Consider the following 22,947-nt stretch of genomic DNA (forward strand, 5'->3'; position numbering starts at 1 on the left):
AACGTACCCAAGGGTTATCAGTAACTTAGCCTGGAAATTCTGCCAAGGGTTATTGATAACTTAGCCTGGGAATGCTGCTTAGATTCTGATGTTTGGCTGCATCGTTGTGACACAGGTTGATCAGTAAGAAATGGGAACTCGGACATCCTGGAGTTCGTAGGTGAATCAGGACTATTGGACTCTATCATGTCTGTGCCGTTCTGTGGGTATAAATGAGCTACCTGGGGATTGAATTTCATGAGAAACGGGGTATTTGCAATGACCTGCGTGTACTCATCTGCCAGATTGCATTTTCCTGAGCTTAACAGCAGAGACACTTCAGCTCTTCCGAGTTTTATCAGAAGTTCAGAAATAAATGCATTTGACACTTCACTTCTATCTCATCCTGAACTGTTGTGGCTGAAACTGGAAAGAAATTCACCGTATATAAGAGAAAGGAATGCAAAGGTTCATAAGAGTTTCTTATCGTGGAGTTTGCATCTGCTCTGCTGGAATGATGAGAAAAGGCTTCTGAGAGGAGCCGAGTTCACTTTTTATTAGAGGCATCTTTGGTGAATTAAGTGTCTGGAGAGCAGATTAAAGCGTAGTACAGCTGATAGGTGACTTGACAGACAGATAATAAAATCAGGATCATGCCTGATGCTGTGTCATCCAGCTCGGGACGCAGCCTCTCTGTTAGTAATTAGCTTAATCCTTCCCTGTTCCATGATGCTTATTCTTCTGTTACCTTTATAATTCCTTGAGCATCTTTGGATCCTTAAGCTTTTCCCAGAATTTATTGGCCTGAAAGTAGAGAAGTTTGCATACGTAGTTATCCATCTGGCTGCTCTTACCTGAGGCTATTTTGTTCAGGCTAAGGGCTGTGGAGTGCATTGTGCTTCTTACTACTGCTGACCCTTGGACTGGTTGTTTGGTTGGTTCAGATTTTCACCATCAAGAGGAAGCTGATAATAATTTCCTCTGGAGTTTGGGGAATCGATTGGCACAAGGAGGGGTGTTTTCTTCAATGTTTCTTTCTGTGCTGTCATGAAAGCCTTTGATTTTGAATGGAGGTTTTATAAACTGAGATTACCCAGGTAGGCGACTCCGTGACCTCCTCCAGCACCAGTATCCGTGATTCTGTAAGTGGTTGGGATCATTAATGCTGAAATCTCGCATGTTGGAAGGCAGAAAATTGCTACTCTGCCCAACAAAAGCCGCAGGAGAAAGGTAAACCAGAGGCAGGACCCCAATCCAAGGCAGCCTTTGTACTTATAATGAGCAGCTTGCTCTTTCTCATCTTCTTTTACTACACATAGTCCATGCTGCTTTGTGTTTAACTTCTGGCTCCTCACCAGTCTCAGGTGTGTCACAGCATCAGTTAAGAAGGAATTCTGACTTGCCACTGCAGGGGACTGGACTGGGGAGTGCTTGACACTTTTATCTTAGAAGTTGCACCACGTTAATCAAATTGTGAATGTCTACCTTCAGAAACAAAATCAGAAGTGAAAAGCTCTAATTCTTGAACATGCTTGAGCATCTCGTCTTTACGCCTGTGCCATTGCGCGTAAGATACGACGAAGCCAAGCAACCCCGACTTTTGATTTATGTATTAAAGGCTATGGATAAGCCTCAAAAATTTAGTCTCATCAGTTTTTTGTTCATAAATACCATGATTAATGTATAATGCCTGCTGAGTTAAAACTCCCCAGTCGGGAACACAACAGTCCTGCAGCTAAAGTGCACAGTTAAGAATGTAATTTATTTTCTGGAATTAAATAGTAGAATTCATCTTCTACAACTGTTTTCTTGTCTCTGTGTTTCTGATGCAGTAGTGGCTGCAATATTGATATCTTCCTGCCTTTATAAGAAGAAAAACAAGAGCATGTACAGTGGGGAGCAGCACTAGCTAATGGTGCGCACACACTTTAGGTACCTGTGATTTAGGAATATGATTCTTGTTTCAAACAGTGAACCACGTACTACAGATCCAGCCTGATGGGTTTTCTGTTTAAATCCTGGTTGGAGCTGTCCCTGCTCGGTTTGGTTGTGAAGGCTTTAGATTTAAGTGCTGTGATGCAGCAGCAGCTCCGGGGAGCCTTGTCCCAGTGTGCAAAGCCACTGCTCTGGTGCCTTTCTGAAAGCACTGCAAGGCTTTTTCTTCTCTTAGATGCACCAAACCAAGTGTATATCAGTCTTTATTGGCTTTTTTCCTTCCATATCACAACCTGAACTTTACAATAATGTGTTCTTTTGAGTCACTGCTTTGTTAGAGCTGGGGCTCCATAGACCTTGGTGAGACACTGAGTATCAAAGAAGCATAAAGCAAGCCGTGGCCTCTGTCTTCAAAATGTAAGAACTCAAACAACACGCACTTAGAGCTTTCTGTGATGCAATTTAGCATATACAAAACACAGTTTGACACTAGGTTGTGTGTACCAGGTTTCAGCGGTTAATGGCTTCAACAGTTATATGTTAAAGAAATTGCAGTGACATTTAAAATAATATCCTCGTGCTAAAGTTGGTCAGGGAAAGCCAGCTCAGAAAACATAGCCTTTATTGTCGACAGCTGAACCAGCTACAGGGGGATGGAAAGGGAAAATTCATAGAACCATGGAATGGTTTGAGTTAAAGGGACCTTCAAGCTCATCCAGCTCCAACCCCTGCCACGGGCAGGGACCCCTTCCACTGGAGCAGCTTGCTCCAAGCCCCTGTGTCCAACCTGGCCTTGAGCACTGCCAGGGATGGGGCAGCCACAGCTTCTCTGGGCGCCCTGTGCCAGCTCCTCACCATAAATTCCTAAAGATGAAGTGGTTGCTGGTGCTGACCTCCGGTGCTTGACGTCAGGAAAGGTGTCCTGACAGAGACAAGAATGTGGGAGGGAAAGCCAGCGTTCAGAATAGACCTGAACTTGGAGCGCTGTATAAATAGAAGTCATTGCAGATAACAGTCTCAGAATTAATCATGCATGTTCAGAGCTGACCCAAGCGAGAGGTGAGGTTTGCTGGCAAATTATTCCGGGGGTTTTGGAGCCCATCGTTGAGTTAGAAGGACCTGGGAAATGAAAATCAGGCTTTATCCACTGAAGCAAGCACCTTGGTTTGGTTTGCATAATGAGGTCTGTTCCTGTTGCGCTCCCACAGGCTGCTCGCACGTCTCACGGCAGGGCAGAGGCAGCAGCAAGGGGAAGGCTTTGCGTGTTCGAAAGGCTCCTTGTTTTGCCTGTGGTTCTTAAAGCAGCTGCGCAGTTTGGTTTTCAGCAGAGAATGGTTCTATGATTCTATGAATCCTCCGTTTTCCTCCGGATTTTCCTGTCGATTTCGGATCTCTGCGTGGGAGTTCCCACAATCCCAGGGAAAACAAAACCAAGGGGAATTCACTGTTGGGTTGTTTATCAGAGAGTGCTGCCTGTGCCAGGCAGCTGGATGGATGCTCTGGGGTGTCAGAGGAAGGCCTTTGCCATCCGTGCTTTGCTCTCATGCTTTCTTCCATGTCGCAGCATCGCCCTGGATCACATCATCGCAGCAAACCTGCGTGTGCACATCACCACATTGTAGCATGGCAGGGACGATGCGATGATGCACACAGACGCAGGGCTCTCTCCTGTATCACCCGGTCAGCGGACAGAGCCTTTCTCCAGGTTACTCCTCCTGTATGTTTGATGTAGAAAACCGATGGAGATGGCTTAACTCGTCGGTCTGTGCTGCCTTGTCTTCCCATTGACCATGCCTTCCCCGGCCCCATGCCCACAGCAGGAGCAGCTCTGGGCAGTGCTGCAGGGCGAGTGCTTTGCATCCCAAGCAGCCAGGTCATTCCCTTGTTTTTCCATGCGTAAATCCAGTGGGAGCCACCCACAGACCCAAAGACAGCATGAAGGGCTCAGTGGGTTTCAAACAGCCGACGAGGGATTATTTCGCAGTACAATGTACCAGTGATTTTAATACTTTCTGCTCGTAACTCACACGTTTCTATTCCCCCCCAGTCATTCTGAATTTCATATGCAGAGGAGCTCTCTGTCCTCTTTGATTTAAAAGCTCTGTTGTTGATTACTTGCAAGGCAGCTCCACTAATAAATACAAGCAGCTGCTGAACAAGAAGACTGAGTGCATGCAGTATTGGTTCGTGGGCAGGGGGGTGGCTCCTGCCGACTGGATCCTGCAAGATCAGGAGTAAATTCATTGCTGGAGGTGGACACCTCAGATCTGAGCTCTGTGGCTCTTTGTGCCCTTGTCTTTGGATCAGCTCCTAGAATCATTGAATCCCAGCCTGGTTTGTGTTGGAAGGGCCCTTAAAGCCCCTCCAGCTCCAACCCCTGCCACGGGCAGGGACCCCTTCCACTGGAGCAGCTTGCTCCAAGCCCCTGTGTCCAACCTGGCCTTGAGCACTGCCAGGGATGGGGCAGCCACAGCTTCTCTGGGCACCCTGTGCCAGCGCCTCAGCACCCTCACAGGGAAGAGCTTCTGCCTAAGAGCTCAGCTCAGTCTCCCCTTGGGCAGGTTCAAGCCATTCCCCTTGGCCTGTCCCTACAGGCCCTCATCCCAAGCCCCTCTCCAGGTTCCCTGCAGCCCCTTTAGGCACTGGAGCTGCTCTCAGGTCTCCCCTTCAGGAGCCTTCTCTTCTCCAGGCTGCCCCAGCCCAGCTCTCTCAGCCTGGCTCCAGAGCAGAGCTGCTCCAGCCCTCGCAGCATCCCCATGGCCTCCTCTGGCCTCGCTCCAGCAGCTCCACGTCCCTCTTGTGCTGCTGCCCCAGAGCTGGATCAGGACTGCAGGGGAGGTCTCCCCAGAGCGCAGCAGAGGGGCAGGATCCCCTCCCTGAGCTGCTGCTCACGCTCTGGGGGTGCAGCCCAGCACACGGGGGGTTCTGGGCTCAAGCACACACTGAAGCTGGGTCATGGGGAGCACCTCATCAACCAACACCCCCAAGTCTGTCTCCTCAGGGCTGCTCCATCCAGTCTGTGCCCATCCTGTGTTTGTGCTGGGGATTGCCCCGACCAGGGGCAGAACCTGTCACTTCTTGTGAGTGCAGGTCTCCTGTGCCTCCCTTTTTGCACAAGAAGTTTTTATGCCCCAGAGAAAAGGAAATGGGATCAAAGCTTTAGAAAGAATCTTTTGGGACCTCACTGTTTTTCTCATCTCAGATTCAAAAGATGTTATTTACTTTTCTGAGGGAATCCCTGTGCTCGAAGCAATGGAAAAACCTGCCGTGGCACACAGAGAACTTTGCGACATTAAATCTGTGCCTGGTGAACAAGTTTTGTCACCATTATTTGTTCTCTAAAACACTGACTCTGACACTTTTCAGGCAATAAGACAAGAAAACTGCCGCCTGAGAGGCTGAATGTAATGACACTTGTAAAAGAGACAGGGAAAAGCTTTATACCTCTCGCTTGATATTCCCCCCCCAACAGCCAGCATTGCAGCATCATGCAAAGCAGCAGTTTTAGTTGAGTATTAATTTGCCCTAATAGGATTGCTAATGCTAATAGGATTCTGAAGTTTGCCAAATCAAGTAACTCAAATTATTTCTTCTATAAAAAGTAGCGTGTTTTGTTAGGAAAGGATTTCTTCTTGATTACATTTGTTGAGATTTATGTTAGTTGTGGTCAGAAGTGAGACTACTAATTAGACTTGCACGGTTGCCGCCGCACTGGTGTAGTGCAGTGGAATATAAATGAGTTAAAGTCTGTTGCTGGCCTATACCACTGGTAAGTGCAATGGGAAACATAATGGGGGAGGCTCAGGGCTCCTTAAATTAGCTCTTAAGAAGTCTGTTCTGAACCACAGCAGTGGATGCATGGACCGATTGTACCTATCCATTAATTCTATTTGTGAGAAGCATCACCAGTCATGTGGTGAGGTCCACATGGATCCCAGCTTCTTGTTGAGAGGGGGATGCAGTTGTAATTTCTAACCTTTTGCCATCATGTCTTTTGCCCGTATAGATGAGGCCCTCAGTGACGTGGTTTAGTGGTGGCCTTGGCAGTGATGGGGAATGGTTGGACTTGATGATCTTGAAGGTCTTTTCCAACCTAGTTGATTCCGTGACTTTCCAGTGCTGTGCTACACTGCTCTACACCAGCATCTTTGCATGGAGTTATTTAACAGATAACTTACAGAATGTATAACCTGCACCCTCTCCCTTTAGCTAAGAATATGAACAGTAACTGGATAATTTTAAGCAGTATTTCTTAGGTGCCATGTTCCTGCTGAGGTTTGATTTCTGTTCCATGCATGGAGAGAGTAGCAGGGAGGGTCAGGCGAGCTGCAGGTTTCTCTTGGGAAGATAAATGTGATATCAGGTTTGCTCTCAAGGAAAAAATGATGTATTGTTGGCTTGGTAAGATGTAGCTTCGTGTCTCGAGGCTGTGTAAGTATGCACTCGTGGTGACGCTTTGATGGACTGACACAGAGAACATTTTGTACGCTGCGGAAGATACAGCAGTCTAAATAAGTTAATACAAGTGATGCCTTTTAGCCTTCTTCTCTGCCAACCCTAAGTTGTATTTAATAAAATCCCTTGAAGCTTAATATATGTGTGCAAATATGGGTTCTTTGTGGAAAATCTGGCAGTTCCAGCTTGGCTATGGATCCAGCAACTGATGTTAGTTTGGGTTTATACATACCACATCCTTCCCCTCTTATGGCATAAATAATATGTGTTTCAGGAGTTAGATCTTGAAAAATACTTTCTAATGCTATGAACCCTTACTGATACAGCTTTTACAACTGTTATCTCCTATCAAAGTGGCTGTTCATTAACTTGAAAATGCATCTTTTCTCTTAAAGGTCAGCATAAAATCAAGTTCATCCCAGAAATGGTGGGACCTATCTTAGAAATGACGCTCATCCCTGAAACCGAACTCCGGAAAGCTACAATCCCAATCTTCTTTGACATGATGCAGTGTGAATTCCATTCTACGAGAAGCTTCCAGATGGTAAGCAGTAACCTACTTGGTTTGTAAGAGACATTCACTTGTTCTTTGACAAAACATAAGACTTCGGTATTTGATATAATTATGGATTTGCTTATTTTGTGTAACCCTTGAGTGACTATAGAGCTTTTCATTTATTGGTCTTAAATTCCTCTGGAAGGAAGTGTTTGCATGAAGAAGATGAAACCTTTTGGTACGATACAAAAGGAGAGCAAAAACAGATGTCTAAAATTGTCCCTGTGACTCAGAAAACGAGTCTGCTTCAGAGTTAAATTGGACATAAAGGAAGCCTGATAACATGGCAAAAGAAATTATAACCTGTAAGAGTGTCTCAGCTCTGGTATCTTGTCATTTTGATACTCTTGATGCTGCACAGGCAGTGCAAAGGCTAACATACGTAGCATTTTTATTCTATTTCATTTTACCATGCAGAAGGAAGGCTTTGAATAAGCGGACACAATCTTACCCTGATAGCATCAACTTCTGAGAGGCAAGTGGGGTAAAAGAATCTTCCCTGACATCATTCACTTGACCTTCTTTCCTTAGGAACTTGGCCTTATGGACTGAGTATAAGAGTGGTTAGGCCAGGTAGTGTGATGCTATAAGCTATTTAGATCCTTTACAATGTGGAATGTCTGTCCATTCAGGGTATCACCTTGTGAATATTACAGTCAGGTTTGATGTGTGTTGTTTATTTTATTCCCTTTCTATTGGCAGTTTTCTTTCTTGGATGAAAAATCTTCTCCTTTTCCATACTTTTTTTGTGAACCATTATTCATAACCAGCTCTTAATAAATCTGTAGCCAGAGTAAATGAATATCTGCATGGAGAGACTTAAGCAAGGGAAACGGCATCAGCTTTGTTACTTTGATTTGTTTAGTGCTGGATGGTGTCTGGAAAGGTTGTGAACTGTGTTTTGGATCCATCCAATTACTACATCATCATTCCTTCTTATGCTTGGCTTTGATGCTAGTGTAAAGATTGAAATGCTTACTGGGAAGCCATTTAAACAGTTTCCTGTCAGATGCTCTCTCTTGTTGCTTGTCATTTTTTAGTTGTACAATTATATGGATCATGAAAAATCCGAGGGTAACTTTATAGCTGAATTTATGAGCCTGTATTTTCTTGACAGAAGGAAAGCAGCTTTGTGAGGAAGAGTTGGGTGATTTTAATAAATGAATGTCTGAAATATTTCACACAAATCCTTTTTGCCTTTTGAGAAGAAAAATGGCTCATGGTAAAGTCAGAGATGTCTTGGAAAGTAGGTACTCAGCGTATATTTCTTATGTCAGTATAGCTTCTTTCTTTATGGACATAGCATTGATGCGACAGATGCGGAGGTAATAAACTGGTTTTCAGTGCATTTGGAGTGAACAGTTAGGTCTGACAGGGAATAATCAATCTGTCCATTTACAGTTTTGCAGATAATGTAGTTGTGTAGTTTGCTGGGTAGCTCAGATTGGGTTTGGAGCAATGAAGATCACAGCTTGTAAAAAGCAGAGAATTATAGAGAAGTCTAGGTTGGATGGGACCTCTGGTAGTCGTCTAGTCCAAACTGGGCCTTAAATTGGGGCATCAGGGCCATCTGAAACCCAGTATTGAGTATTTCCAGTGACCTGTTCCAATGTTTAAGTCTTTTCTTCTTAGATCCAGATGGAATTTCCCTGAATCAACTTGAGCCTGTTGCTGCTTGTGTTGTCACTGTGCATCTTTGTAAGCCGAGTAACTCCATCTCCTCTATAACCACCTTTTAGGTATTGGAAGGCTTGAGTCCGCTTTTCTATAGGCTGAACAAACCCAGTTCTTTTACCCATTCTTTGGGTCAGGTTCTCCAACACTCTGCTCATGTTGTTGGCTCTCCATTAGACCACCTTCAATTTGTCAATGCCTATCTTGAGCTGGGGGAACCAAAGCTGGAGGCAGTATTCCAGCCGTGGATCAGCAAGTGAAATAATCATGTTGATCCTCTAGCTGAGCTCTTCTTGGTGCAAGAAGAAGTGCAAGTGAAGGGGCACGCTGCTTCTTCATGCTCAGCTTGCTGTCTACCAGGTTCTTCCATCGGAGTATCTTGTATTGCTGCTTGCAGCTATGCCATCCCAGATTCAGGATTTGACGTTTCTCTTTCTTAAACACTACAGTTTCTTGTTGGCTGTCTTTTAGACTGTCAGAGTTATTAAACCATCACCCTTTGAGATCACTTTTTACACCTACCTCTTACTCTGTCTCTCCAGTCCATATCTTACCAACTCATCAACAAGTATGCTTTGGGAGACTGTCAAACCCATTGCTAAGATTGAGACAACCACAGCTCTTCACCCACTCAGCAGCCAGTTTCATCACAGGAGGCGATCTGGTTGGTCACATGTGGTTTACCCTTAGTAAATCCATATTGGCTTTTCCCAGTCACCTTCTCTCCCTTTGTGTACTGGAAAATAGCTTTCATGAGGGCTTGCTCCGTGGTTTCCTTGGGAACAGAAGTGGGTCTGCCTGGCCTGTAGTTTCTGGCTCTTTTTGTCCCTTTTATGTTTAAGTGATAGAAATAGATGTACAATAATTTGTGTTAGTATTAGCAGTAGCTAGGCAAGCTTTCATACTTAATGTGTCGGTGTAATGCACTGCATTATGTCGTCTACATGGAACTACCAATTATCATTGTCCAGCCTGGCTTTCAAAGAGAACTTCCAAATTGAATGGTTGGCTGCTGTTAAACTAAATCTGCCAGAAATCCAATTATCTAACCTTATTAGTCACATCAACAAGGGTTTAGATTGGCTCCACTTCTCCAGCAGATGTATAAAGCTCATGCTTTGGGAGGGGGGGAAGTTGAATTTTCTGCAGAACTTCAGCGCTGTGATGGTTTGGGTAATAAGCACACAGCTTTCCCTGTGGTGGTTTGAGTTGCAGGATGGATTGGTTTGCCTGGTGAAACCGGTACCGCGCAGAATGGGGTTTTTTATTCTTCCTGTGCAAAACCAGAAGATAATTCCCCTTGTTTTTACAGCACTAAATTAAAGGCCGACTGAATTAAAAGCTGGAGTTGCCCATTTTTGTTCTCTGCCTCTTAAGGTGCTTTGAAGCCCATATAAGGCTTCAAAGTAGCCTGTACCTCAAAGCATGAATCTCATTCTAAAGTCAGTGTGGGACCAAAGCTTCCCCATAGAAAAAGATGCCTCCTTCTCCACTCTGCTTTATTCCGTTTGCCTGTTTCACTAGTGAGCCCTCCAGATCAAAGGGAACATGGCAGAGCCCCGGGAGCGATGAAAGAGAATTGGTTTGATTGTTCAAGGCCTGGTCAGATGAATGTGATGGGTCCTGTGGTGACAGCAGGAGAGAAAGTTCATCATGAAACAATCATCCAGCTGAACTGTGGAACTCGGAGCATAAAAAGCTTTGACCTCCTGATTTTGCTGCCTCTTGCTCCCTGCTGTCACTTGTGCTGGCTCCATTTCCTATGGGCGCTCCTGTTGTTTGCCTACCCAAAACTTTTAACTTCCCTTTTCTGGACCTGTGTCATTGCTGATGGGATGTTCTGCTTCTTTTGAGTTGAACCTCTTCATAGAGAGGTGCCAGTACAGGAACTGGTACAAAACTGAACGTGGAGGAGGCAGTGGGAGGTGTTGGGTAGGTTCTTCCTATCTCATGGCACTGCATCACAGTATGATTTCTTTTAACTGAGCTGATACATGTTGTTAGAAGTAGTTTACTTTAAGAGCCAAAAAACCCTATTAACAAAATAAAGTAAGGGATTGAGTCAGAAGCACTACCCCAGCCTCTTTCCTGACATAATTACACTTCCTATGAAGTGGGAAGGAAGGATCCTTACCCTTCAAAGTAAAATCAAGGATGTGTTCCCCCCGACTCTGCAGTAATGAGCAAGAAGAAATTAGAAGTCCCATATGTCTGGTTTTCAGGCTGAACTGCATTACCGAGGAGAATCATCAGTGTCTGGTGCTGTTAGCATCAGTGTGTAAGCATGCAAGCTCCAGCATGTGTTCTCACCCTGGTACAGTAAGGAGTTCTGTAAAAGTAATGATCTGAGGAAAGAGCCCCAAAAACGCAACACATCTGTCCTGTTTTCTGCAAATGGGAATGGCACTTAGCATAAGGGAGCCATAGCCAAAAAGATAGAAAAATGATATAGGAATGCATAAGCAATGAGTGCATAATGCAGAATCATATAGAAATGCATAATAAATGAATGCATAATGCATATGATACTAAAATAAGACTATGGGTGCAACTGAAGTACCTCTAGCTGGTGTTCCATTGTAAAGAGAATTAAATGAGTAAAGACAGAAGAAATTAAGAATAGATCTTTTAAATTCATTTCTTACATTTAACAATAAATCTGGAGAGGGGCTTTGGACAAGGGCCTGTGGGGACAGGCCAAGGGGAATGGCTTGAACCTGCCCAAGGGGAGACTGAGCTGAGCTCTTAGGCAGAAGCTCTTCCCTGTGAGGGTGCTGAGGCGCTGGCACAGGGTGCCCAGAGAAGCTGTGGCTGCCCCATCCCTGGCAGTGCTCAAGGCCAGGCTGGACACAGGGGCTTGGAGCAAGCTGCTCCAGTGGAAGGGGTCCCTGCCCGTGGCAGGGGTTGGAACTACAGTCATAGAATCACAGATGGGTTTGGGTTGGAAAGGACTTTTGAAGCTCATCCAGGCCAACCCCCTGCAATGAGCAGGGACATCTTCACCTAGAGCAGGCTGCCCAGAACCACATCCAGCCTGGCCTTGAATGGTTCCAGGGATGGCGCATCCACCATCTCTCTTGGCAACCTGTGCCAGTGTTTTACCACCTTCATGGTAAAAAAATCCCAGCCCTTTGGAAACTATCAGGATTCCCCCCTTGTGCCACCTGAAGAGCAATAGGGACAGTAAGAGACCTCCAAAAGCACCTACTGTTAAATGGCCAGCAGAGCTGTTTGCCTACTGGAATGCTGTGGAAAACAGGAAAGGGAACAGATGAAACTCTTAGGAATTGCCACTAATTTTCACAGCAGCTTTTGAAGAAAGTTTTCCAGTATTGTTTGCTATTTCTGCATTAGGACTAATTTCTAGTGCTGTTATCCGTCACTTGCATTTTTTATGGCAAATTCATTATTATCCCATATCAAAACAGATTTATAGCAGCTTGGAGGGTTGAAAGTCCTCCTCGTCTGCAGCTAGATTAAATTGTCAGTCAGTGCTGCAAATATACCCTGACCACACTTGAGGTAAACCTAAACCCAAAAGGGATTAGTTGAGCTGACACTTGAAGATGCTGGATAGCTTACATTGATTTATTTTCTCCGGATGGGAGATGGTAACAGACAGATGAAGTGGTGGATATACTCTTCGCTCCTGTTCAATCACACGTCCTAAAGAGAAGCTGAGATCTTGATCAGCTGCAAGGGAAAGCTGATAATAATTTCTTGTAATCTTCCTACCATCACCCCTCAAGCTTTCACTGAAGGATATGAATCTAACTCAGTGATGGTGCCAGATACACCCCGTAAGCCTTCACAAAGAGCCTCAGCAAGTGTCACTGGCTGTATAACATAAATATTGAGTACCTGGGGCTTCTTCACTTGAGAGGAAACTCCACCACAGTAATTGCAGGCCTGCTTTGTGCTATGTATGCATTTAAAAAGTCTGAAAGGAAAATTTGTGCCTTTATCAACAGATGTCAGATGAGCTGTCCCAGAGCTATTAGCTTAGCATCGTAGAACCATGGAACGGTTTGTGTTGGAAGGGACATTAAAGCTGCTCTAGTTCTAATCACCTGCCATGGGCAGGGAGGCCTCACACTAGAGCAGATTTCTCCAAGCTCCATCCAGCCTGGTGCAGGGTGCTTCCAGGGATGGGGCAGCCACAGCTTCCTTGGGCAACTTGTTCCAGTGTCTCAGCGCTCTTACAGTAAAGAATTTCCTCCTTATATCCAATCTAAACTTCCCCTGTTTCAGTTTGAACCCGTTACCCCTTGTCCTGTCACTGCAGTCCCTGATGAAGAGTCCCTCCCCAGCATCCCTATAGGCCCCCTTCAGGTACTGGAAGGCTGCTCTGAGGTCCCCACGCAGCCTTCTCTTCTCCAGGCTGAACAGCCCCAACTTCCTCAGCCTGTCTTCATACGGGAGGTGCTCCAGTCCCCTGATCATCCTCGTGGCCTCCTCTGGACTTGTTCCAGCAGTTCCATGTCCTTTTTATGTTGAGGACACCAGAACTGCACACAATGCTCCAGGTGAGGTCTCACAAGAGCAGAGCAGAGGGGCAGGATCACCTCCTTCGCCCTGCTGGTCACGCTCCTTTGGATGCAGCCCAGGATACGGTTGGTTTCTGGGCTGCGAGCGCACACTGCAGCCGGCCCATGTTCATTTTCTCATTGACCAGCACCCCCAAGTCCTTCTCTGCAGGGCCGCTCTGAATCTCTTCTTTGCCCAACCTGTAGCTGTGCCTGGGATTGCTCCAACCCAGATGTAGGACCTTGCACTTGGTTTTGTTGAACTTCATGAGGTTGGCATTGGCCACCTCTTAAGCATTCAAGGTCACTCTGGATGGCAAAGCTTGGTCTGTTCCAAGGTTCCCGTTGTCTACCATAACCTTCAACTTGTGTTGATGAACCGTTCTTCTGTAGAAGACTGCAGAAGGAATTTTAACTATGTTAAATACCGTTTAGTCATCTGAGTTTTGTGATCTGCATCACACCGATGCCTTGAGAAGTATCAGGAATGATTGAAGAGCAAAGATATTCTTAATAGTCCTTAAAACCCCAGAAATTCCACAAGTCTAGGTCTGACCCAAGAGGGCCGTTAGGGAGATGGCCCATCAAAGCCTAGATTTACAGAAATCTGAGTGAAATGGGTATCAGGAAGATGCTGAAGATCTTCTATGACAAATGTAATTGTTCTTCTTTGTCTGAGTAATCTCTTGCTAAGAAAATGTATCACCTAAAGGGCTCACGCTGGCAGCGAGTGTCATTTTTCACAGTGCCATAGAAAGTCAATTTTGTTCTGGTCTCATTAAAGAACATGAGTTTTGTGACTTCTCTGTTTCATCATTGTGTTGCTTCAGTGTTTTACTTGACACGTCCTTGTACTATGGGAACGTGCTTCAGCTTGTGTTTGCTTCATGGAGGAGGCGGATTGCATTATTCTTCCTTTTCTCATTTCCCTGTCAATTTTGGGATAATAGATTCACTGTATTCAAAACCTTATTCTACTTCACTTTTCATTCATGTCTTCGCAAGGCAAGCAGTGAGGGAGTGGAACAGGTTATCCAGAGGGGTTGTGCAGTCATCCATCCATGGAGGTGTTCAGGATGTGGCTAAGCAAGTCGTGGTAGATCTATTGTTGGCAATTATCCTGCGTCACCTGGGAGGTTGGATGAAATGACCTTGGAGGTCCCTTCCACTCAGTGTTTCTATGATTCCATGGATTCTTTGAAATGATTTAATCTGAGGTTTAGGGGGTTATCCTTGAAACAGTCACGCACAATAATAAAAATTGCCTTAAGAGGGAATATCTGTTGTTTGGGAGTTGATTTTATTGCTTTGCACTTGGTACAGTGTGTAGCTCAGGTTCCCTGACACCTCCCGGTTCTATTGACTTGAACATGTTAGACTGGATCCTCAATTTGCTCTGAGTGGTAGGTGAGCAGGACTTCTGCTGTTAGTCGTCATGATAGCTTGTAGTCACTGAGCTCAGAGCAGAGATGTTCCTCTCTTTGTAACACCATTCTGTGGGCTGCCAGCTACTGTGCAAAAATAAATCTCCCAGCTCCAAGGCAGAGGACAAATGGCCTGGGGCTGCACGTGGAGGTAGGGAACGAGGTGAACATTACTGCAGTCGATGCTGAGAAGAACATGGAGACTTGGAAAGGGAGAAAAAATACAGTGTTGACTTTTACGTTACTGCTGTTGAGCCTAAGATGTTCAGCGATTGAGTTGTCCCAGCGAAGAGGAGTATCTTGGCATTGCCACAAGCAAATCCCTCTTGCCAATGTGAATTTCTGCCTAAAAAGGATTTTTTCCTAGGAAAGAAAGAACTTCTCTACAGTCCAGTGCCACAATTCAGCTTGGCTGTGGGCTTCAGCACAAAAGGACCTGCCAGGAGATCAGGCGGGTGCCTCCAGCTGTGGGGATGGCCCAGATGCTTCTCCTCACCCTTTCTTGCTGCAGGGTTTTCTCTTGTTCTGACCAGGTTTACCTCACCCCACACATGAAGCAGTTATTGCAGGACAAGGAGATTGTGGCAGACCTAAGGGCACATCTGTTTCTATACTGCACTAGTGGAAGGGGTCCCTGCCCATGGCAGGGGATGGAACTGGATGAGCTTTAAGGTCCCTTCCAACAAAAACATTCCAGGAATCTATGTTTTGATAGAAGCCTTATGATAACCTCTTGGCTGAGGTGGGATTGTGTAGGCAGAGCCTGAAATGCAGCGTGTGTTGGCAGAAAGAGATCAGTGGTGGACATGGCTACTGTGCCTGCTCAAAGTGATGTAAAGTGATTAAGGTGGTGAGAAGCGCTCTCTTACTGTCATTTCCATGATGACATAAGTCTGCTGGTGAAGGTGATCTCACACTTCTTGCTGAAATAAATATGCCAGCAGAACTTCACAGCGTGGGCTAAAAATTATCCACTTTCTCCTCTTAGCTAAAGCCGTGCTGGCTGGAGGTAGCTGCTTCTCTTCCTCAGCTCCCCCGTGGGGCTGACTGTAGAAAATCATAGAATCACTGAACCCCAGCCTGGTTTGTGTTGGGAAGGACCTTAAAGCTCATACATCTCCAACCCCTGCCACAGGCAGGGACCCCTTCCACTGGAGCAGCTTGCTCCAAGCCCCTGTGTCCAACCTGGCCTTGAGCACTGCCAGGGATGGGGCAGCCACAGCTTCTCTGGGCACCCTGTGCCAGCGCCTCAGCACCCTCACAGGGAAGAGCTTCTGCCTTAGATCTAACCTGAACTTCCCCTGTTTCAGTTTAAACCCATCATTCCTGGTCCTGTCACTACAGTCCTTGAAGAGTCCCTCTCCAGCATCCAAATCCCTGTCTCCTGTTATCCACTGCCTCTTTGCTGATGCTGAGCAGTGGTGCCATGGCCAGGGCAGCATCACCAGTGGGGTGGCCACGCACAGCATCTGATTGTGGTTCAGCCCAGAAATGGAGCTCACCCCCTCTGCAATGGTGTCTGGGGTGCTCTGGATAGTCACCCTATGTTCTCATTGCCTGTTGGGTAATGGGCTGGCAGGGCTCTCTGCAAGGTTGTTTCTTCTTGGTGCATAGATTTTGGTGTTTTGCCCTTCAGCTTAGATATCACCTACAGCTTTAGTGCATGATCTCTACTGCAGCGCCCTTCGAGGCTGTCCTTGCTGCCTCCTTGCTGGTGTTCCTCGGGCTAAAAAAAGGTATAATTTTGCTTAAAGGCTTTCAGCAAAAGCCTGCCTTGTGCATCCAGAGAGAGACACTCTGATGATGGGACAGTGCTGGGTGACTGCAACAGAGGAGCTAATACTGTTCTCACTTAAAGCAGCTTTCCAGTACCTAAATGGACCAACAAGAAAGCTGGAGAGGGCTTTGGGCAAGGGCCTGTAGGGACAGGCCAAGGGGAATGGCTTGAACCTGCCCGAGGGGAGACTGAGCTGAGCTCTTAGGCAGAAGCTCTTCCCTGTGAGGGTACTGAGGCGCTGGCACAGGGTGCCCAGAGAAGCTGTGGCTGCCCCATCCCTGGCAGTGCTCAAGGCCAGGTTGGACACAGGGGCTTGGAGCAAGCTGCTCCAGTGGAAGGGGTCCCTGCCCGTGGCAGGGGTTGGAACTGGATGAGCTTTAAGGTCCTTTCCAACCCAAACCAGTCTGGATTCTGGGATTCTGTTATTTTGATTAGTGGAAATATTGAGAAATTCCATAGGTTACGGGTGCACAGTAGGAGTTGAAGTGTAGTGCTGGGAAGGAAAGCTCATAGCTCAAACAGAGCAGGCAGCCCAGTGTTTCTGGAAGTGCATCCTGTGTCTGGAAGTCTGTCAAGCTTCAGACAGTTCGTTCTTCTTTCATTGGTACGTTATCTGCTGTTAATATTAACTGCAGATGCAAAGTACATCTCTTGACATTTACAAAATGTTAGTACTCTTTGTTCTCATTCAGGTGGCCCTTTGCTTCTCCTTGGAATAGTTGGGCACTGCTAAAGCAAGTGACAGTGAAAGAACTTGCAGACAAGTGTTCTGTCAATAAACTCACACTGAGTAATGGGCTCCTGTTCCCCTGCCACAGGCTCCCTTCTAGCCTGGACTCTTCTGCTCAGGTCTCTTGACAATAGCTTGGGGATGTCTGTGCTTTTTTAATGAAGAATTAGAAATTAGCTGACTGGACAGATTCATTCCATAGCAGCAGACCTAGAGGGAGCCTTCCTCCAGCAGCAGTTTGCATTCATTCCTAACCTGGACCCTAGGGAGTGGAGCAGCAGGTAAGAGCCTCTGTAATCATTAAAACTCCATTGAGTTATCCAATTTGCATTTAAAATACATTCTAATGCCCACTTCAGTTTGCGTTCCCCAGGGAACTGGTGGATTTCCCAGTGTTGGACACTGTCAAGATTCGGCAGGAAACTTAGTGTTGGGCCATCTACTGTAGGACATGCTTTTGCCAAGAGAGATTGGACCAGATCATCCTTGAGGTCCCTTCCAGCCTGGGATCCTATGACTCTAATATTGCCCAAATAAAAGTATTACTCTTAAGTTGTTTAAAACAACTTCCTTCTCCTCTGCAGTGACTCATTAACAGGTTTATCAGTTGTGCCCCACTGTGAGTCAGTATCTGTATGCTAAAAGGGATGTTAAGTGATATTAGGGTGAGGGTTGAGGGTGCTGAGGCGCTGGCACAGGGCGCCCAGAGAGGCTGTGGCTGCCCCATCCCTGGCAGTGCTCAAGGCCAGGTTGGACACAGGGGCTTGGAGCAAGCTGCTCCAGTGGAAGGGGTCCCTGCCCATGGCAGGGGTTGGAGCTGGATGAGCTTTAAGGTCCCTTCCAACAGAAACCATTCCAGGATCCAGCGAACCATATCCTGGGCTGCATCAAAAGGAGCGTGACCAGCAGGTCAAAAGAGGTGATCCTGCCCTCTGCTCTGCTCTTGTGAGACCTCACCTGGAGCATTGTGTGCAGTTCTGGTGTCCTCAACATTAAAAGGACATGGAACTGCTGGAACAAGTCCAGAGGAGGCCACGAGGATGATCAGGGACTGGAGCACCTCCCGTATGAAGACAGGCTGAGGAAGTTGGGGCTGTTCAGCCTGGAGAAGAGAAGGCTGCATGGAGACCTCAGAGCAGCCTTCCAGTACCTGAAGGGGGCCTATAGGGATGCTGGGGAGGGACTCTTTGTCAGGGACTGCAGTGACAGGACAAGGGGTAACGGGTTCAAGCTTAAACAGGGGAAGTTTAGATTGGATCTAAGGAGGAAATTCTTTCCTGTGAGGGTGGTGAGGCACTGGAATGGGTTGCCCAGGGAGGCTGCGAGTGCTCCATCCCTGGCAGTGTTCAAGGCCAGGTTGGATGAAGCCTTGGGTGGGATGGTTTAGTGTGAGGTGTCCGTGCCCATGGCAGGGGGGTTGGAACTGGATGATCTTGAGGTCCTTTCCAACCCGAACTATTCTGTGATTCTGTGCTGTGATTCTATGCTGAGGTGTGCATGTGGCTGAGCTATCCAGCCTTCAGTGCTACATGTTCTCTCTCATAGAGCTTTCAGCATTTCTACATTTAACTTTCGTTGCTGTTGCCATTATTGCAGGGGACATTCTGTGCCTGGCTTTGTGTCTTCCTTTTCCCTGCCTTCTCTCTTGTCATTAACCTCCTTACTTAGTTTTGCGTAATGCAGATATTTACACATCATTTAACAACATGACCAATGATTTCTTCAGCAAAAGACGTCCTTGTAGGGCAGGACATCATCGTGGATGCTCTAATATCAGCGACTGCAAACTCCTAAAGTCAATCAGGCATTAAAATAGTGGTTAAACATCTCACCGAGATACCCAACCAATCTGTGAACCATCGAGCCTACAGTAATGAAGTGAAAGATTTGCCATCTGATTATTTACGCTTGCTTTGTTTAATTGTAGTTTGAAAATGAGATCATCACGAAACTGGATCATGAAGTGGAAGGAGGCCGAGGAGATGAACAGTACAAAGTGTTATTTGACAAAATGTAAGTGTTGAGGAGCGGCGAGATTAATGTCACAGTAAAGGCAGGAGCATGAGAGCAATTAGACCACAATGAACTTTGTAGGCCAGAAAGAATTAAAACCTGTTAATGATGCACAATGTTTAAGATTGCATCTGAGTCAAAGGGGTTTCTTGTACATGTGGTTAACAAGGCGAATGGAATTGGTTTTTCAGCCTCCTGGAGCACTGCAGGAAGCACAAATACCTTGCTAAGAGTGGAGAAACCTTTGTGAAACTCGTGGTCCGCTTAATGGAGAGGTTGTTGGACTACAGGACCATAATGCATGATGAGAACAAGGAGAACCGCATGAGCTGTACTGTCAACGTGCTGGTAAGCAAAGGGAAGTCCCCAGCCTGAAATGACTGTTGCATCCTTCATTTTGCACCTTTAACAAAAGGGTTGTGTAAAACAAGAGTTTGTGTTGGGAGCCTCATGAAACTTTGAAGTACTTTTGGGTTTCTTTCCTTTTTTAATGAGGGTGAACCTATGAAAACATGGATTATTCCTTCTTTAATTGATTCTAAGGGAAAATTTAACAAGAAATGTTTCAGGGCCTGATCTTTGAGGGCTGTTCATTGACATTTACAAATGATGGATGAACAACTTTATGCAGAAAACCACTTTGACGTACAGACCGTTGGAGTAATGCGCAGTTTACTACTGAACTCTTCATGCATTTGCAGTGCCATTTGTATTAGGCTCATTGCTCAGCTTTCATATTCAAATTTTTGAGGAAATTTGAGTGTTACTATTCCATTCACAGCAGCAAAAGCTGGGGTTGTTTTCCTCACTGATGTGAAATTTCCTCCTCCGAGCTCTAGAAATTCTGGAGTATCTACTTTATACTAGAAACCTTTGTCCATTTAGGCTAGAGTTGGAAGTGGTGAAGTTCTCCCCATAGCACTCACATTATGCTCCTCAGTGGAAGCATTAGAGTATAAGATTTTACTAACACAAAATCAGCACATATGGAAAATAGCAAAATACATTTTAGAGACCCCCAAACACAGTGCTGGCTGGATTTGATTTTTCCAATGGGACTCAGTATCAAACTGTTAACCACGAAATATTCAGAGCTTTCATCTCCATATCATTACCAAAGCTTTTATGTAGCTTAAATATGTGGGGGACAGGCAGTGATTATCATTTACGTGCTGTGGCTGATGGATTTTCTTCAGGCTGGTCTGGAAAGAGCAGAGTAAATAGTTTGTAGCTTTAGTACTTGCACGTAATGCAGACAGCCTCAGCTTGCGTAGTGCAACCGTTGTGCTGCACTGTTGCATAAGCTGTAAGTTAAATGGTGCCCATTAGGATGGGAGAGAAGATGGAGACATCAAATCAAATATTGGGAGGTTATTTTTAGTTTGTTTTTCCTCTCTGAGCACAAAAGAACATTTAGGTAATGGAAAAAAGGAGGGACCTGGAGAGTTGTCACCAGTTTTTGATCTAGTAGGTGCCATTAGTTTGCCCATAGAAAAGTCATAGCATCCTCCCGAGCAGAATCGGAGTAAGAAAAGCTGCCAGTTCTACCAAGGAAATAAAAAATCACAGACACCGAATGCTTTCAAACATGACAATTTATAAACCTGGGAACGTTTCCTTGGGAAGGTGAATATATTTCCCTTCATCATAATACTCCGAATCTCCTCCGAGTAATCCTCACCGTACCAAGCACAGGGGGACCGATGGCACACTTGGGGGTACGTTTGGTTTGCTCGGAGTGTCTGTGACAGCATCTCCTGATGCTGATTTTTGTCATCTGAATTCTTCAAGTATTTGTAGATTATAAATATTGTGGGTGACTTATTGCTGCCAAGTTAAATCACCGTGAGACAGCCACACATTGAAGTCTGCAGGAAATGCAGGAAAGCATCTCAGGGCAGAACTTCCCTTCGCTTTCAGTAGGCGTGATTTAAAACGAGCTTGATTTTAAAGTCCCATATGCCCTCCAGGGCCAACTGAGCCTTTTCATCATTCTCCAGGCACCTGAAGTGAAATTTATGCCTTTGCAAAATTCCAACCCAGGGCTGATACTCGGCACAGTTCCCACCTGAGGTCTCAAAGAGTTATTAATTGGGAAAGCAGAGGCTTTCACAGGATTAAGTTTGCCTGTATTGACTACAGTTTAAGTCAGGGGTTTTAATATGCATTTAAGCCACTGCTAATGTTAAAAAATAAAATACAAGTTGTCTCCATTCCCTCAGCTGCTTGTTCTGACTGCTGGCAATCCTGGTAAAAGCAAACATGTCATCAAGGCAGCAGAGCAGATCATTGAATCCCAGCCTGGTTTATTTTGGAAGGGACCTTAAAGCTCATCCAGCTCCAACCCCTGCCAGGGGCAGGGACCCCTTCCACTGGAGCAGCTTGCTCCAAGCCCCTGTGTCCAACCTGACCTTGAGCACTGCCAGGGATGGGGAAAATCTAAGGAGGGATCTTGCTGACAGCTCAGGCTCTTTGCCTCTGGTTACTTTTCATCCTCACCAGTTGCTTGCCCAGTTGGCTGCAGAACCACACACGTGTGGGCCAGCACAGCATAAGGGGGATGTGGAACCTGTCCCCAAAGATGGGACAGGCACAGAGACTGCTTTTGGAAGAGAGGGAACTGTGGGAAATGGAACATCAGCCTCCTGCCAAAGCATCTTCCCATTTTGGTTGATTTCGTGTCGCTACTTGAGCTGCATCAGAAGGGCAGAGCAGCTGGCAGCAATATTGGGATAAAATTCAATAACAGTATTGATCCAGCGAACTCAGAAGTCTCCTGTACTTTAAAAAAGCAATCAAAACACAAGTATGGTAAACCGGCAGAAATTGTTCACGTGGTTCAGTTTGTCTTTGGAGTTGAAGTCAAAAGCAGGGAGCGGTTATATCAACCAACGTGGTGTGTCCACGGAATAATACATCATTTCCAACCGTGGAATATAGATCAATCACCTTTTGGTTCTTTTTTTAAAGGGAAGAGTTTGTATTGAGATTGTGCATCTATTAGAGAGATTTTTTACATGAGCATGTAGGGACAGGCCGAGGGGAATGGCTTGAACCTGCCCGAGGGGAGACTGAGCTGAGCTCTTAGGCAGAAGCTCTTCCCCGTGAGGGTGCTGAGGCGCTGGCACAGGGTGCCCAGAGAAGCTGTGGCTGCCCCATCCCTGGCAGTGCTCAAGGCCAGGTTGGACACAGGGGCTTGGAGCAAGCTGCTCCAGTGGAAGGGGTCCCTGCCCGTGGCAGGGGTTGGAACCGGGTGAGCTTTAAGGTCCGTTCCAACACAAACCGTTCCATGCTTTCTGTGATCAGTTGCTACTCAGACTGGTTTCATTTCACATTGAAACTTACTTTAATTCAGTGAAGAAATTTCTTTGTATTTTGTTTTCTTAGATATTTTTTAACTTTTGAAAGCAAACTTTAAACTCAATTCAGAAATGCCTTTAATATCTCACCCAATTTATCATATCTTGCATTTCCAATATTTGTCATGTTAACTAGTTTATCTCAAGACTGGAGGCATTCAAACATTTCAGAAGAAAGTGATGATAACGTGTGGCATATGGAACCAGATAAATAACACTAATCCAACTTTTTATTTCCAAAGGAACTATTAGAATTCAAGGGCAGATGATGTATTGCTCAGCTAAGGTTTGTGTTTTAAATCCATACAACAATTGTTGCTTAGAAATGATGGGTTTGCATATTGCAAAGTTTCAAGTGCAAACGATTCATGATGTGTTACTTGCAAATGCCAGAAGCACATTTCTAGCAGTAAAACTCTTCCAAATCTTAACCTTTGCAATGAGACATAAGCCCTAATACGGTACATCATGAAACATCACAGCGTTCGACTTTGTGCGTTAAATAACTCGTGTTCTAGC

General features: G+C 45.7%; 1 protein-coding gene across 2 annotated transcripts in view; it reads left to right on the top strand.

Annotated features, from left to right (window-relative positions):
• The window catches only part of DOCK1 (dedicator of cytokinesis 1), a 320,534-nt gene that overhangs the window by 228,665 nt on the left and 68,922 nt on the right, over nt 1-22,947 (top strand). For both annotated transcript variants that reach the window (XM_065672474.1, XM_065672475.1), the window contains exons 33-35: nt 6,765-6,913; nt 18,984-19,069; nt 19,261-19,417. In XM_065672474.1, the coding sequence (XP_065528546.1) occupies nt 6,765-6,913; nt 18,984-19,069; nt 19,261-19,417 (392 nt within the window). The remainder of the gene's footprint in view (nt 1-6,764; nt 6,914-18,983; nt 19,070-19,260; nt 19,418-22,947) is intronic.

This window comes from Lathamus discolor, chromosome 3 (genome assembly GCF_037157495.1).
Source record: "Lathamus discolor isolate bLatDis1 chromosome 3, bLatDis1.hap1, whole genome shotgun sequence".
Lineage (NCBI taxonomy): Eukaryota > Metazoa > Chordata > Aves > Psittaciformes > Psittacidae > Lathamus > Lathamus discolor.